The sequence below is a fragment of the Drosophila gunungcola genome, unplaced genomic scaffold (genome assembly GCF_025200985.1).
Source record: "Drosophila gunungcola strain Sukarami unplaced genomic scaffold, Dgunungcola_SK_2 000001F, whole genome shotgun sequence".
Lineage (NCBI taxonomy): Eukaryota > Metazoa > Arthropoda > Insecta > Diptera > Drosophilidae > Drosophila > Drosophila gunungcola.
Window position 1 is genome coordinate 10,714,470 of NW_026453197.1, and position 14,902 is coordinate 10,729,371.

The window sequence follows — 14,902 nt, forward strand, 5'->3', positions numbered from 1 at the left end:
AATTAAATAAATTAATTATTTCTGTATAGCAATACTAAATTATTCTTGTTCCTTTTATCCACCAATAGTTTGCGACAACTGCACCCTGCTGCTCCTGGACTATGTGGAATTGGTGGGTCACAAGCTGCGTCGCGGAATGCACAACATGGATTTGACTGGTATTCCGGCACCGTACCGCAAATTGTCAGAGTACGAAGGTGCCTATGATGTGTGGAATAGACGTCACTGGGACTTTCGCCAGACCAAGCGTCGCCTTGAGAATTACGACTCGGCTGATATCCTAAAGCTCGAGGCGCATGCCGAAAATCTTAAATTCCAGACTCGCAAAGCAGTGAGCACCATAGGCAAACGTGAGTTTGCCTTGAAATCGATGAGGGAAGATGCGTTGGTCCAACAGCATGGTGTGGGCTTGGTCCGAGGCGAGATCCTGCAAACCCTCTCGGATTTGCGGGGCTATGGCAAGAGTGCCCATCATTTGAGCCTGCCCACGGCACTGAAACAGGCCCGTTTCTACCTGCAGGCCATTCGGGAGCACGACCAGTTGGTCCAGGGCATCCGCAGCACTAACGACTGCGCCTGGCGGCACTTCTACGCCATGGGCAATGCCTCGGATGCGGCCTTCGACGAGAGTGGTCGCCTGGAGATGCTCTGGCGTGATCTGAACCAGACGAATCACCGGGTGGTGGACATGCGACTCCAGGTGGATCGCATCGAGGAGGTGGAGAGCGAAGCAGAGGATGTCCTGGAGCATGTGCGCAACTTAAGTGCCTATGTGGGTGAATCGCACCAAGAGCTGAATGATCTTAGCCAGCTGATATCCAACCACCTCGATCCGGGCTATCTGGAGCAGGGTGAGGGTCTGGTGAGGCTGACACTCCAGCGGCACATAATGCTCAATGGACAACTCAACCAGTTGGATGGCTCACGGGTGCTGCTCAATACCACACTGGGGGTAAAGTCCGAGCAGCAGCGAGAGGTTCGCAAGCACTGGCTGCCCAAGGCGGAGAAGCATGCCAATCACCTGCTGGCCCGATCCAACGAGTATGCCCGCCAGTTCCAACCCACCCGGAATGGTGCCCGGATAGCCATGCTGGCCAGTTCTGCCCATAGCAACATAACCAAGGCCATCGACGATGCCCGGCAAGCTTCGGTTCTGGCCAAGGAGCGGGTGTACGAGGCCCAGAGGACGCTCTATCCCAGCGATGGCAGCTCCATGATCAATCGAGCCAAGCACTCGCTGAACAGGTCACGACAACTGCAGCAGGAAGCCCTCAAGCAGATGCATAAATCCAATGTCTTGAAGGACAAACTGCATCGGCAGGAGCAACAGGTGGAGGGCATCAAGGCAACGATCTTTGATTCCGGACTGCGTACGAACAACATATCCGGACATCTGCAGGGTCTCGCGGAGGGATCAGCCCGAAGGCAGGCCAAAGAAAGCCTAGAAATGGCCGAGAGAACCGGGGAACAAATGCGAGCTGAACTGCGTCTGGCCAAGGAGATGCAGCAGTCCATTCTTAACATGCGCAACTCTTTCTCCAACCTGGAACCCGACTGGGAAATCAAACTGGGCATGGCCCAGGAGAACATATCGCTGACCCAGACCAACGTGCGACTGGCCAATGTCTCCCTGAGCTACCTGGAGCAGCAGGCCGAGAAGGATCAGCAGGTGTTCGAGGTGTGGAACAACAGCATGGCAGAGCAGCTGCAGCAGCTCAGGGACCAGATTGCCAAGGCCAGGCATGCAGCAGAAGCGGTAATAAATTCAAACTCTATTTAATATTTTAAAACCATACCCTTAATTGGAAATCCCTCTTACAGATCGATGTTTCCCTGGAGTCATTGGGTCCTAAATGCAGTCGTTCCTACTTGCCCGCTTCTTATGGCTTGAGTACCTCGAACAAGCTCCGTATGAGCTTTGCTTTGTCCAATCATCTGGAGAGTTCTCCCCTGATCCACTTGGAGAGCAGTGAGGGACGTCATATTACCCTAGAGCTTCACAAGCGTCGGGTACGCCTGGTGTGGAATCTTGGAGGCACCACGGCCACCGTTACACATCCCATGGTGGTAAGTCATTTGAAATTAAATGAAAGTATATTTTATTTATCATTAATATATATTTTTTATATTTTTTTTGTAGGTGCAGACGCGGGATCCCAAATACGATGATGCCTGGTACCATGTGGAGGCCAATAGGACCCTCAATCTGGGCAGTGTGATGGTGCGTCGAATGAACAACTATGGTGAGCTAACACCGGCCAATCCGGTGACCATCACCGGATCCACCGATACGGAGCATACTCGATTCTATCAGTCGCAAAACGATCGGATATCGCTGGGTGGATTCGCTTCGAAGGATCTGCAGTTCACACCGGGACTCAATGTGGTGGTGCACCAGGTGGAGGTGGACAACAAGCCGCTGGGCCTGTGGAACTTTGTGGCCAGCGAGGGCAGCTGCGGTGGATCCATGGTGGGAGCCAAGGAGTCCTCCGCCTCATCCACTGCCCGCCACTTCAATGGCTTGGGCTATGCCCAGCTGATGAAGACCCGACCACGACCCACTCGTAAGAATCTGTTCTCTGTGCAGATGACCTTCCGCACGCTGGACGAAAATGCCTTGCTCTTCTTGGCGGTTGATGACAAAAACGTGAGTGAAGTTATTTAAAGATGTTCAAAGTGATTGCATAATTTGCTGTATATAATGTTGAATCTAAATTTCCCTTCTATTAACAAAATTGATTATTCAATTAAATCATTTATAATAATTTAATTGCAGAACCGCTCAGTGTCGGTGACTTTGAGCCGTGGACGGATCATGTTCCGCATCGACTATGGCGACGAGTCCAAGCTGGAGATCAACACCACCAAGAAGTACAATGTGGGCCAGTGGATCAAGATCGAGGCTGCACGGGAGTTCTCGGCCAAGCGAAGCACTGAAAACGGAATGCTACGAGTGAACAACGATCGACCAATTTCCGGAGCACCCACTCTACCCGTCAACATTCACTTGCTGCCCGATCTCTCCAAGGCAGTCTACTATTTGGGCGGTGTTCCACCAGGTAATGTTTTTATCTTGATTGAAATATCACACATAACATAGAAAAAGAGAATTTTATATTTAAACTAAACAAAACATTATAATAATAACTATAGTTAATTAAGATTAAATCATGCAATTTTAAAATATATATGAATTAACATGTAAAATGTTAAATTTAAAATGGGTCCTATTTGTTTTAAATGTATATACATTTTATATACTCTAATCTGTTTCGAAAATAGTCAAAAATATTACAAACAAAATTAGTAATTTCATACATATTAAAATAATTAAAAACCACAATGGATGAAAAGCCAAAAACTATTTAAATTTAGTAAAAACACTTGGATTTTCTATGCTTTTTTTACCACTATAGCAAGTCTTAAGTATATTTTTTTTATTTCTTTAAAACAGGTTTCACTTCGGGCACGAGCAAAGCCCCTGGAGCTGATAATCCCTTCCTGGGCTGCATGAAGGATGTCCAGGTGAATGGCGAGACCTACGATCCCCTGGAGAGTTCCAGCTTCTATGGCGTGGAGCCTTCTTGCAAGGACATGATTACCAAGTGGGTAGCGAACTGGTTTTGCACTAGAAGTACTTACTATAAACTAAATCCTTTTCAGAGCTGGCTTCTCGGGCAATGGTTATTTGGAGCTGCCATCGCAATCGCTGCGAAAGCGCTCCAACACCGCCTTGGTGTTCCGCACCCTTCAGCCCGACTGCCTGCTGCTCCTGGCCGCCTATCCACCCGAGATCCTGGCCGACTACGATGCCAAGGACATCAAGGGCAACTTCTCGATCAGCCTGGTGGATGGCCAGCTGCATGTGTGGGTCAACTCGGGCCGCAGCTTCATCAAGATGTCCTCGAACTCCAGTCAGTTCAACGACGGCGAGTTCCATGTGGTGAATCTGATCAAGACGGGTCGTAAACTGGAGCTGATGGTGGACGATGAGCTGCAGGAGACTCGCGCCTTGGGCGGCAATCCCACGGTGGTTAGTCTTCCCCGGGATGCGGGTGGCCTGTACATTGGCGGAGCACCTCCACACGAAAGCTACACACCCTTGGCGCCCACCTTTGTCAATCTGGAGGGAGCCATCCGCGATGTGGTGTTCAACAACCGAACCATGAACTTCAACGACGCTTTGACCTTCGCCAACGTGCAGATAGGACGCAATGGTCCTCTGATGGGCAGTCTCAAGGGAGGACTATACGATGTCCTGCTCAAAACGGAACCCATGATTGGAAAGAGTTTCACGGCCTCGCCCGAAGGCTGCAAGCGGGTAAGTGCCTAAGTCCCTAAGGATTGCCTTTTTCTTGGATCTGGTTGGATGGGTAGTGAAGATCGTAAGGGAGGTTTACTGTCCATCATCATCCACTGCATGTAAATATGTGGCTGCCTAACTCTACATAACTCAAACGTTTCTCTTTGTTCTTATAGGATTTTAGTTGCTAAGCAATTATGTCAAAAGCGGCTACGCTAAAAGCTTCAAGCGCTGCGCTTCAAGAAAGCTCATTTGTATACTAATTTCGCCTAAACAAAAAACAAAAGCTAACCAAACAAGCTACTCTCTATGTGGTCTACATGTGGATTAATATAACCAATCGCGTCATCAAAGATATATAACCTCAGTTCTTGGGAAAGTTGGCCCACAAGTGCATGAACTCAAAAGGAGATTTATCCTGCTGAGCACTTTTATTTAGCTCTTGTGGGCAGACTGATTTAACTTTAAGCTTGGCCCTCACATAACAAAACCATTTATTCTTAGTTAATAGTTATCTTTTTAAACACATTTGCAATTTTGTAAATATTTCATACGACTTTTCTGCTATTTAATAAGCTTCAAAGATCACAACTTAGTTCGTAAGATGCACCAAACTCAAATCAATCATACACATCACTCATCAACGCTTTGTGTACGTTTTTGCCTTCACGAATGTATCATACAATTAACATTTGGACATTAAATTGTTATCACATCTACCCAAATAAAACATTTTTTATAACAAAAAAAACAAACAAAATCATGGCAAAGTTTTTACTCTTTTGAATTACTCACAATCGCTGAGATCGCTACGCAAAAACTCAGAAACTAACACAAAGTCGTCGGGGTGAGTTGAGTTCCAATAGGAAACACTGTGGGTACTGGTCATAATCGGTTTGTTTTATTGCAGATTGGCAGCTATTCCTACGAGCCGAATGCCTTTAAATTCGGAGATGATATCTATAGCTATTCGCAGTTGAAACTGCCGGAGCGTCACTTTTGGCAGCGCAACTTCCATCTGAGCTTCGATTTCCGCTCCTTCTATCCGAATGGCATGCTGTACTTGTCCCCCGGAAGCAAGGAGAAGCCGAAGCACTATGTGGCCCTCATCCTGAAGGACGGACAACTGGTCCTGGTGGTCAGAGGTCGTCGGCGCGAGGAGCTCCAGCTGACAGCCAAGTTGAACGATGGCGAATGGCATCGGGTGACAGTTAGCTGCCAGGATCGCAAGGTCACCATGTCCGTGGAGATTGGTCGCACGGACCAGAAGACCTCCGCCCAAATGAAGCTGCCCAAGAAGATTGGGGCCGCACAGTTGCTCCTAGTTGGTGGTCTGCCCCAGTCACCGGTCAAGGTCTCCTCGGATCTGTATGTCCGTCTGGAGCCGTTCAAGGGCTGCCTCCGCCGTGTCAGCGTCAACAACAACACCCAGGATCTGGCCCGACCAGGGAAACACTCCAACGTGGGTCAGTGCTTTCCCACTGTCGAAAGGGGCAGCTACTTCCCCGGCGATGCCTATGCCATTTACAGTGAGTTTTCTTGCCCAGACACTTTGGGTTACTATATTAATCATTACTTCTTTCCACAGAGAAAAACTTTAATGTGGGCAAGTACCTGGACTTGGAAACGGAATTTAGAACTTCGGAACTTTCGGGAATTCTGCTGAGTGTTTCAGATCCAAATGGATTCCCAGCCCTTTCGTTGGAGCTGCATAATGGCAATGTAAGCTGAAATCAAATTTAAAAAACTAACTACACTGGCTTACAACAAGGTGCAGTTGCAATCCCTGAAAATGAAACTCACAAATATGCACATGTTTTTATATTTTTATTTTTTAACTCCTGTTTGAAACAGTTGCCCAAATTTTTGTTTAATTAAACATTGTAAGCCAGTGTTATTTTGTATCCAATTTCAAAAGTAGAAGGGTTTTCGATTTTTTCACTTTATTTTTTCCTTGATAGATTATATTTTCCTGCGATTTTGGCAACGGAGCGCCCCTACGCGTGGAATCATCACTGCCGACAAAATATGCCCTGTGCGACAATAAATGGCACAATATTTCAGCTCTCTACGATGGAGAGCAAATTGTGTTGCGAATCGATCAATTACCAGCCGTAATCAGTGTGGGAAATCAGCGGAATGCTGGAAAAATGCAAACCCGGTCTCCACTTTATATTGGCGGTCTGCCAGGTACGTATTTTTTAAACTAAATAGTTTAATTCCGGTTTTTACATCACATTTAAAAAATAAAAATTGTTAAGTAATTGGCGCATTTTTTAAATTTTAAAATCCAAAAATTCTACTATTTTTCTTCAGTTTTCCGACAAGAAAATTTAAGAAATTAACAAAAAAAAATATAAAACAAATTCAAAAAATTTAATTTAATTTAATTTAATTTAATTTTAAGTTATCTTTTTTTTTTTTTAATTCCATTTTTAACAAAAATTCGAACTCATCTTTTTATATATTTCAGAGACTGCTCCCAGTGGGTCACTGATGTCGCGGGAGAACTTCAAGGGCTGCATCCGGCACGTGTCCATCCGGAACGAGAGGCGCGACTGGATCGACATGGAGGATCTGAGGAACGTGCTCCTCAGCGAGTGCCTCGTTTCCAGCGATGACAGCTAGAGTGATGACTGCCCGACTTCCGGTTCCGGTTTCGCTTTCGCTTTCCGGGCGCTTCTGGTTCCTGTTGACGCCACACCGAAACTTTTTCCAAATGTATTGTGATCAATAACGAGTTTAGAGCCAGTTATTTATAGCCCTTCACTGCCATATAAGTTTAGGATTACTAATAGCATTAGACTTGAATATTTGTATATTTAACTACAATGTTTTCTTTGCCAGTGACTGCATTTTGTATTTCGCAATCTGATTCATAATTTATTTCGCCTATTTATAGAGTTTATTATTATTTTGTCCATTATTTATTTTATGTTTTAAAAGAGGCTTTGAGTTTGTATTTCATTTTGCATACAACTTACTAAAAATTTTGTGTTCTACGAATCTCCTGTTTTGTACAGTGCGCAACGAAAATTCACTTAAGTAGCCATAATCTCCATTATTTTCATTTGTACATAGAAATGCCATTTAGTTTGTATTCATCATAGCACATACATACATGTATTATTCTTATCTTAATAAACGAAATAAAACCCTATTATTTTTATGAAAATCCAAAATAAAACTTTTTAATTAAAAGTTCGTTTTAAAAAATTGTTTTTTTCCGCGAGTCTCTATACTTTTGATTTGGCATTTTATCTGTGAGTTTACTTTCACCGGCTGTAAATCATAATTTTCTAGATTCTCCATTCAAGCATTACATACATATTTTGTAATCCACATTATGAGTGTGATCAAATCCGCGCGGGGCAGTCGACGGACAAGAAGATCCTTGCTGGCTTCCGTGGTCGATCTGGGTGCATATATCTACTGCGTTAACTTCTACGACAATGGATTGAGTGCAGTGCGGGATGAGTTCGTGAGGCGGGTGGTCAGTGGATCTCGTCGGGCCGTATTTGTCATCGAACTGGATAAGGAAGTAGTGGATGCCAACATTCAGAACGAACGAAAGTCGAAAGTTAAAAAGAATAGTAAGTAAAACTTTTCTCAGCAAAAAGCACTCAAAAATATCTTACAGGTGATTCGGGCAATATAAGGCCATTAGATCCGGTAGACGTTGCTCTAAAATGCATTCAGGACTGTGTCGACGAGTTTGACCTCATAACCAAGAAGATCGAGTCGGAGGCCAACTTCGATCTGCACGCCTATTGGCAACGTAATGTACCCGCTGTCCTCAAGAACCTATCGTCAATGGGTGCCAAAAAAAAGGGTACCCCCGAGGCCAAGGACGGACAAGACACAGCCAAGCCCAAGACTGGAAAGTCGTCCAGCGACAAGGGGCGCCTGGAGAAGATCCGCTGCACATCCGTCACAGCCAAGGAGCACCACAAAGTTGGAAAGGGACTGCCGGCTTCCAAGCGAGAGGTAAGATCAGGCATCAAATCAAACACAAACAAAATATAAGTCATCTATCTATAGGGTTAATATATTATATTTTATTTTTTTTACTCGAAAACAAACAAAAATTATTTTAATTTTTGCGCGTTGTGCAAAGGTCTTAAAATCTTTGTAAAAGTGAAAAGTACGACATGTAATGTCAGTTAAAATACGTTTTCCGATCAAAGGCAACAGTACGTATGAGTGATATACTTTGAAAAGAATGCCCAGACTGCAAAAGACTAAATAAGCAACAGCAAAATATTGCGAACTTATTGCTGTTAAGGGCACAAAAGCTGTGAATTTGGTCTAGGTCTTCCATTTTAAAATAATAAACTTTACATTTTAAGATGACTTCCTTTAAATGTACATTAACTAATAACATTGCCCTTCAGTACATTAGAGACAATCCGCCGTTCACTAAAATGCTGATCCTGATCGTGGGTCAAATGGACAACAACTTCTACAAGAAGCTACTGGCCCACGGTCAGCCACTGCGAGCGATCGTCCACTTTATGCCCCAGGAGAGTGCCTACGATGTGCTGGTGCCTCGTCCTCGGCGCGAACAGAAACTCCAGGAGGCACTGGCCATAATCCAGCGAGACATCCATTCGCTCCGAAAGAGGACTCCCTTGAAGCCGGTGGGCATCTTTCAGCAGCAACTGCCCCAGATGTCCGCCTGCATGGCGGCCAAATTCACCGACGATGTCTTCGATCAGCTGAGCTGGTACATGTACGATGTGGAAACGCTGAGGGAATGGTACCGCTTGTACTACGTGGAGCCCTACAAGGAGACCAACGTTAAGATGGATCCCTCGCTGTCATTGCAGGAATCATTTCACATCGTCGAATCACTGAGCATTCAGGGGCACTACCTCAAGGCACAGATGCCGGCCTCGCGACCAGATGATGCCACCGTCTATCTGTACATGGAGTCGCTGATGAGCACTTTTGGCAATCCCAAGGAGCTGATGACCGAAACGGAGGTCCTGCTCCTGGCCAATCCCACGCCCTCTGTGCAAACGCGAGTGCTGGACAAGGTCAAAGTGTATGCGAACTCCTTCAAAAGCATTGTGAAGCTGAACAAGAACGATCGGTTGTTCGTCGAGCAGGCCAATGGTCTGCTGTCCAGCGTAATGTCCTATATGGACCAGTCCCTGATGAGGAACGTCTATCACGCCTGTCTGGAGTACAACCTATTGCGGCGTTATTTCACTTCCGGCTACATAAATCACTCACTGGCATGTGCGCCCTACGCAGGCGCCCTGGAACCCATCTATCTGCCCAAATACGCCGAACTTTATCTCACGGATGACTCGGTGATGCAGCGGATTATTCAGCTGGTCAAGGACTACGACGACTTCAGCGTGGAGGAGGTGCAACCCAATGTACATCTATACACTTTTCGACGATCCCTGAACGAGGTATTTGAGGAGGAGAAACAAACTGTGATTCCCACACGTCTTTGCTTCAGGGACTTTACCCTGTACGAAATGAATTGTAAGTATTAATATATCAAAATAGATTACACAAGGCAATTTATTATGATAAAATGGGCTTTTCTAAGTATCAATCAGAAACACCTCTTAGCGAGGCGAAAAATCAACCCAAAACCTTTCTGTTATCAAATTTTTTACGATAAATTGTTATAGTCAAATTCGTCCTAATCAAATTTTGTAAATCAAAGCATGTCGTACCCCCTAATAAAAAAATGTTAAAATTGGACTTACAACTAAGACATATTAATAATTTAATAATTCCGAATTACGCTTTTGATTTTATTAAATTCGGACAATATCATATAGCTGCCATAGAAACGACCGAATAATTGATCTTGAAATCATTATAGGTGCATTTGTTTTAACATATACGCGAATACTTCGAAATTTAGATATTTACAAAACATTTAAATTTTGCAATACCTGCAAGGGTATGACTCATAAAATTTATTTTCATAAGTTTATTTTTGTTACGATTCAGAAACTATGCCCTATTATTTCACTTGTTTGTGTTTATATTCATTTTATTATGTTTCCCTATATAAAAGGTTTCCTCAACGACTTGGTCACCCCGAAAAAATTTACCGAGATTCAGGATAGTTATATATCACGCGATACTGAGAGCGCCGAATTTATTTCCGGTCTCGACCCAATGATGATCAGGTGCGATGAGGACAACGATCGTGTCCCTATCGATCCCAAGGTCTTTGTTCGACCCAAATCGATCAAAGGCCAGCTGGCCAAAACGAAGGATAAGAAGGATCAAGAGGACACGCGGTCCATTGGCCGCAAATCCTCCATAATTCAAGAGAAGAATCGACTATCAACAAGATTCACGCGACTGTCTGGAAAGTCACTGACCACTTCCGTTGTGCAGCCGAAGGCATCTGGATTGAGTTCAAAAGAGGGATCACATCATTTCGTAGGACTTCGTCCAAGGCATCCGATGCTGGAAGGTTATAATCTGGACGACACCCGGCAGACAGTAAAGTCCAAGACATCGAAGTACTTCTTCGATGAGGGGCGGATTGTGCTCTACGAGGAGCGCTGGAATTTCCGCCAGATGAACAAATGTCTGAACCTCGAGATTGGCGGCCAGCAGGTGCATTTCCGGAGTGCCGGCGATCCTCTTGGAGTCACTGCCACGGATGCCAGTGTGAGGATCTCCTCGAGGAACGGCATCAGTGTCCGGGTGTTGCCCAAACAAAGTGAATGCGCCAAGGCAGTCCTGAATTTTCCCAACGGCCTGAGCACCTTCTGCCACGACACCCACACGGAGCACCATTGGCAATATCAGGTAAGACTACATTATTTTGAGCGCTGGGAAACTATTATATTTTTAAATGATTAAAATTGACTAAGTCTTAGCTTTTCTTCTTGATCCCTTAACAAATAGAATAGAAAATATACGGGTAGTATTTTTAACTACCTAAAATACAATATATATTTTAAAGGTTAATCGATTTACCTAATCTACCCACAGGAAAATGATCTGAATGAGACCCGACGAGTTTGCACGCCTTATGGTTGTGTGATAGTGTTCTACCAGAAGACCGACACCATAGTGATCATGCGCTACAACGGCGAGGTGTACCACTTGTATAGCTTGACGGGTGCTGATAACGAGGAGGAGGAGGAAATGAACTCGGAATTCATCAACGCCTGCTCCACGCAGTCCACCTACTCCAGTTATAAGCCACTTCGGGAGCCCAAGAGGAAGGACAGAAGCCGGGAGAATTTGCCCCAAAAGCGATCCACCAGCCGCAGTGTGGGCGGATTGGACTCCAGCCTGCGGCCATCGACCCAAAGTGTTGGCTCCAAGAAGAGTCTGCCCTCCAAGGCATCCACTTTGGGTGGACGGAGGAGCCAGCTGATCAAGAGCCAACAGGCTGCCCTGTTCGAAAGCATTAAGTTCGAGCTTACCTACCTCGAGTTCATCATGGCACTGTACAAGCTGAGCTATCGCTACCTCAAGTTGACCACTTCGCTGGGCAGTGTGGTGCATGTGCAGAGCGATGGCAAGATCTGGTGCGGCAAGCCCTTCCGGAACACCGAGTGGCACGACTACTACGCCAACGAGTCCTACTCCATGCGAGAAGACGGGGTCAAGTTGATCTGGACGGCGGAGGAGCTGCGGTGCTACCACAACGACGGCACGGTCATCACTTCGGGCACCGCCGTGGGCTGGGATCCCGGCACGGAGGTCGACGAAATCGATATTGAAATCAGTTCGAGCAGCTCTCATGCTAATGCTGTTAGAGATAGCTCCCTAATGAGTCGAAAGGTAGTATTTCATTAAAATCTAGTACTGGGATATCCAATTGATTTATTGCCTATTATTGAATCTAGTAGATAGTAAATCCTTTTGGTTGTCTCTATTCGTAAACACCTAAATCTATTTTACTGTTCATTACGTTAATTCCATTTAAATTCTTATAGTTTGTTTTTTTGGTTACCTTACTATATTAGCTTAAAAATGCTAGTATTTCATACTCAATTTTAAAATTTTTCTCTTTGGTTTCCATTCATTGCAGTTTTTAGTTATTTTAATTATGAAAATATTTTTCATAATATATATTTCAAATGACAATTTTCGGAATAGTTTTTGAAATCTAAAAATTGTAAACTTAAACAGTTTGGATCTATTTTAAATCAAACGCTTGCCACATTTGTTTAAATATTTTTATATGAAATTATGAAATTTAATATGCATTGTTCTAAGAATTTTATTTTAATATGAAATGCACAATTTTGAATTCTGTAGCCAGATAATTAAATTTATTTCCTTATTTATGTATTGCCCATAAATCTGACTTTTCTTTTTTAAGTTTTACTAAGAAATCTAGATCACTATTCATTAATCAATCAGTTCCATTTCATTTCTTATAATTTGTTTGGTCATAAAATCATATCATATCAATATGTCATATGTTATTTTGAATTACAAAAAAAATCTATAAGTGTTAAGCTAGTTTAACCATTTTTTTTTAACAGGAAACTATGTTTATCAATGCACCGGATGGCTTGCCATTTAGCGATGTCAACTCGACAATTGGATCTCATAGCCGCAGTTCAACCAGTAAATTAATTTCAGCCACGAGCGACATAATGCCGGAAGAGGAGGAAGGGGAGCCTTTCGACGAGAAAAGCTACATAACTTATATGCCAAACAGCTATTCCATGAACCACAAAGTCTATGCCGGCATTCAATTCACCTTTAGCCACATCACAGATGTGGATCTAAATCTTGAGACCTCGATCTTCACCTGCGACAACCTGAAAGTTCGGATATTTAAGGATCTAAAATTTGCTGAGGACCAGCAATCCGAACCTCAGCTGGAGACTCCGTCATCTGAAGCCGACTCTGATGAGTGGACCAAAACACGAAAGCCATCTGAAGTATCGGAACTAGAGACCGGAAATAATACTCCTGATGAAATAACACCCTCCAGTGGTGAGGAACAATCGCCCGAAGAATCGGAAATTATAGACCGCACATGTGTGGAGGTCGAGTGCAGCAACCTGATCTTAATTTTATTTGAAGATCGGGTCACAATTCAAACCCACCTGCGCAAGTTTGGATGCGATGAGAATGCAAAGTGCGACCTACAAGTGCGGTAAGGTTGAAATAAATTTTATTGCTTGAAGAGCAAATTTATAAATTAAAACCAAGAGTTGAATTTGTTTAATAATTTCTCATTCCAGTGATGATATCGAATTGAAAGTAAACTTTGCCGAAAGCCTGTCTACAACTTTTCGAAACTGGGTAGAAGAACTTACTAGCTTTATAAACTGTTTCTGTCCCAAACGACGCACTTTGTATTTTATAGAAACCCAAAACATGCAGTGCCAAAGGAAAGGTATATTAAATAAAATATATTATATCATCAACACAATTTATTTGCATTTTAAAGGGTTCGAGTTGTTGAAATCAGTGCCGACCCTGGGAAAATTCAACTTTTGTGCTGGCAACTACTTTATCGATGTAAACGAGCTGAGGTCGGTGAATAGCCAAATGAAAAACGAGTACGATTGGTTTGAGAAGGATTTGGCGAAATTTCCACGCTTTCCACTTCACAAGAAACCGCCGCCGCAGACCGAATTTCCCATGGTTCTGAATGCCAGGTATTGGAGAAGTATTATTAAATATTAACTATAAAGTTGTAATTGCCTTAGAATTTTCGTGGAGATACCTGCGCAGCTAGCGAACACGGATCGGATACATCAGTTTGTTTCCGAGTTTGACACGATCAAGTTTAGGAAACAACGCTATCGCTTCAACGAGTGAGTTTTAAATCTTTTTTTTTTTTTATACATTTAATACATGATTTTATCCATTTTAGATCGGTTCTGTTCCACCTGCATCCGCGACTACGCCTGCTGGTTCAGCAGGAGATCAGCAAACGCAGCTGGAAGAACCATCATGAAGAGCATCGTCGTCGCATGTTTATAGAGCAGCAGCGCCTTAGCCTCTATTTGGCCATGCTAAAGCACAGGGTGTATCCCAACTACTTCCAGTTCAAGGAGCAGTTCAACTTTCACGTGAGGAACATCGAGTTCTTCCAGTTCATGACATCCAAGTGCAATGAGAAGGTCCAACCCGAAGAGCCCATTATCGATCCCGCCGAGGAGCCAACTCCACCAAGCAAAGCCAAAGGAAAGAAGCACAAATGTGCCTGTCCCAAGTACCTTAAATCTTTGGATTAGAGTCAACAAATTTACAAAAGCTTTTTAATAGATGAAAGATGAAAAACTTAAGTCTATTAAGTATCACATTTATATAAATACAAAAATATAATAATCTAAATATTTAAACTTATTTTTAATTTATATCATTATTTAATCAATAAAAACCATGGGCATAATTCTTTGCCCGTAATGTGTAATGTCAATTAAAAAAAAAACTAATAATTATTTACATTATTAAAATGTCAAATTAAATAAGTTAAAAGCATCAATATAAAGCTGTCTTACTTGCTTGCTCAAAAAATAAATATAAAATTTTGTAACACCGTAAATAATATGGGTCTAATTGAAATTTTACTGAAATATATATTATAATATCCTTTATTCCAAATTCATACCAAATGTTCTTGACTAT

At 43.3% G+C, this 14,902-nt stretch overlaps 2 protein-coding genes across 11 annotated transcripts in view; both read left to right on the forward strand.

The window, feature by feature from the left end:
- Positions 1-7,463, forward strand: part of LOC128262430 (laminin subunit alpha-1) — a 73,976-nt gene extending 66,513 nt beyond the window's left edge. For 5 of the 9 annotated variants that reach the window (XM_052996682.1, XM_052996686.1, XM_052996685.1 and 2 more), the window contains 10 exons: positions 69-1,756; positions 1,822-2,067; positions 2,141-2,647; positions 2,777-3,059; positions 3,455-3,605; positions 3,664-4,321; positions 5,214-5,832; positions 5,892-6,025; positions 6,265-6,493; positions 6,777-7,463. In XM_052996682.1, coding sequence (XP_052852642.1) covers positions 69-1,756; positions 1,822-2,067; positions 2,141-2,647; positions 2,777-3,059; positions 3,455-3,605; positions 3,664-4,321; positions 5,214-5,832; positions 5,892-6,025; positions 6,265-6,493; positions 6,777-6,931 — 4,670 coding nt within the window. In that variant the 3' untranslated portion in view covers positions 6,932-7,463. The other 4 variants (XR_008268342.1, XM_052996683.1, XM_052996684.1 and 1 more) reach the window with 4 other exon arrangements.
- Positions 7,464-7,570: 107 nt separating this feature from the next.
- On the forward strand, positions 7,571-14,602 carry LOC128262432 (uncharacterized). 2 transcript variants are annotated; one of them, XM_052996691.1, is made up of 10 exons: positions 7,571-7,896; positions 7,944-8,290; positions 8,698-9,802; positions 10,350-11,098; positions 11,285-12,085; positions 12,796-13,418; positions 13,507-13,661; positions 13,716-13,926; positions 13,978-14,085; positions 14,145-14,602. In XM_052996691.1, the coding sequence occupies exons 1-10, from the start codon at positions 7,650-7,652 to the stop codon at positions 14,506-14,508; spliced, it is 4,710 nt and encodes a 1,569-aa protein (XP_052852651.1). In that variant the 5' UTR covers positions 7,571-7,649; the 3' UTR covers positions 14,509-14,602. The 2 variants fall into 2 exon arrangements, with proteins under 2 accessions (XP_052852651.1, XP_052852652.1); XM_052996692.1 differs by having other exon boundaries at positions 7,774-7,896; positions 7,963-8,290; positions 14,145-14,601.
- The last annotated feature ends 300 nt before the right edge of the window (positions 14,603-14,902 follow it).

Coding starts and splice junctions, on each gene's coding strand:
- LOC128262432 (XM_052996691.1), top strand. CDS start 7,650: ATGAGTGTGATCAAATCCGCGCGGGGCAGTCGACGGACAAGAAGATCC. Junction 12,086..12,795: donor GCTCCCTAATGAGTCGAAAG/GTAGTATTTCAT, acceptor TTTTTTTAACAG/GAAACTATGTTTATCAATGC. Junction 13,419..13,506: donor AAGTGCGACCTACAAGTGCG/GTAAGGTTGAAA, acceptor TTCTCATTCCAG/TGATGATATCGAATTGAAAG.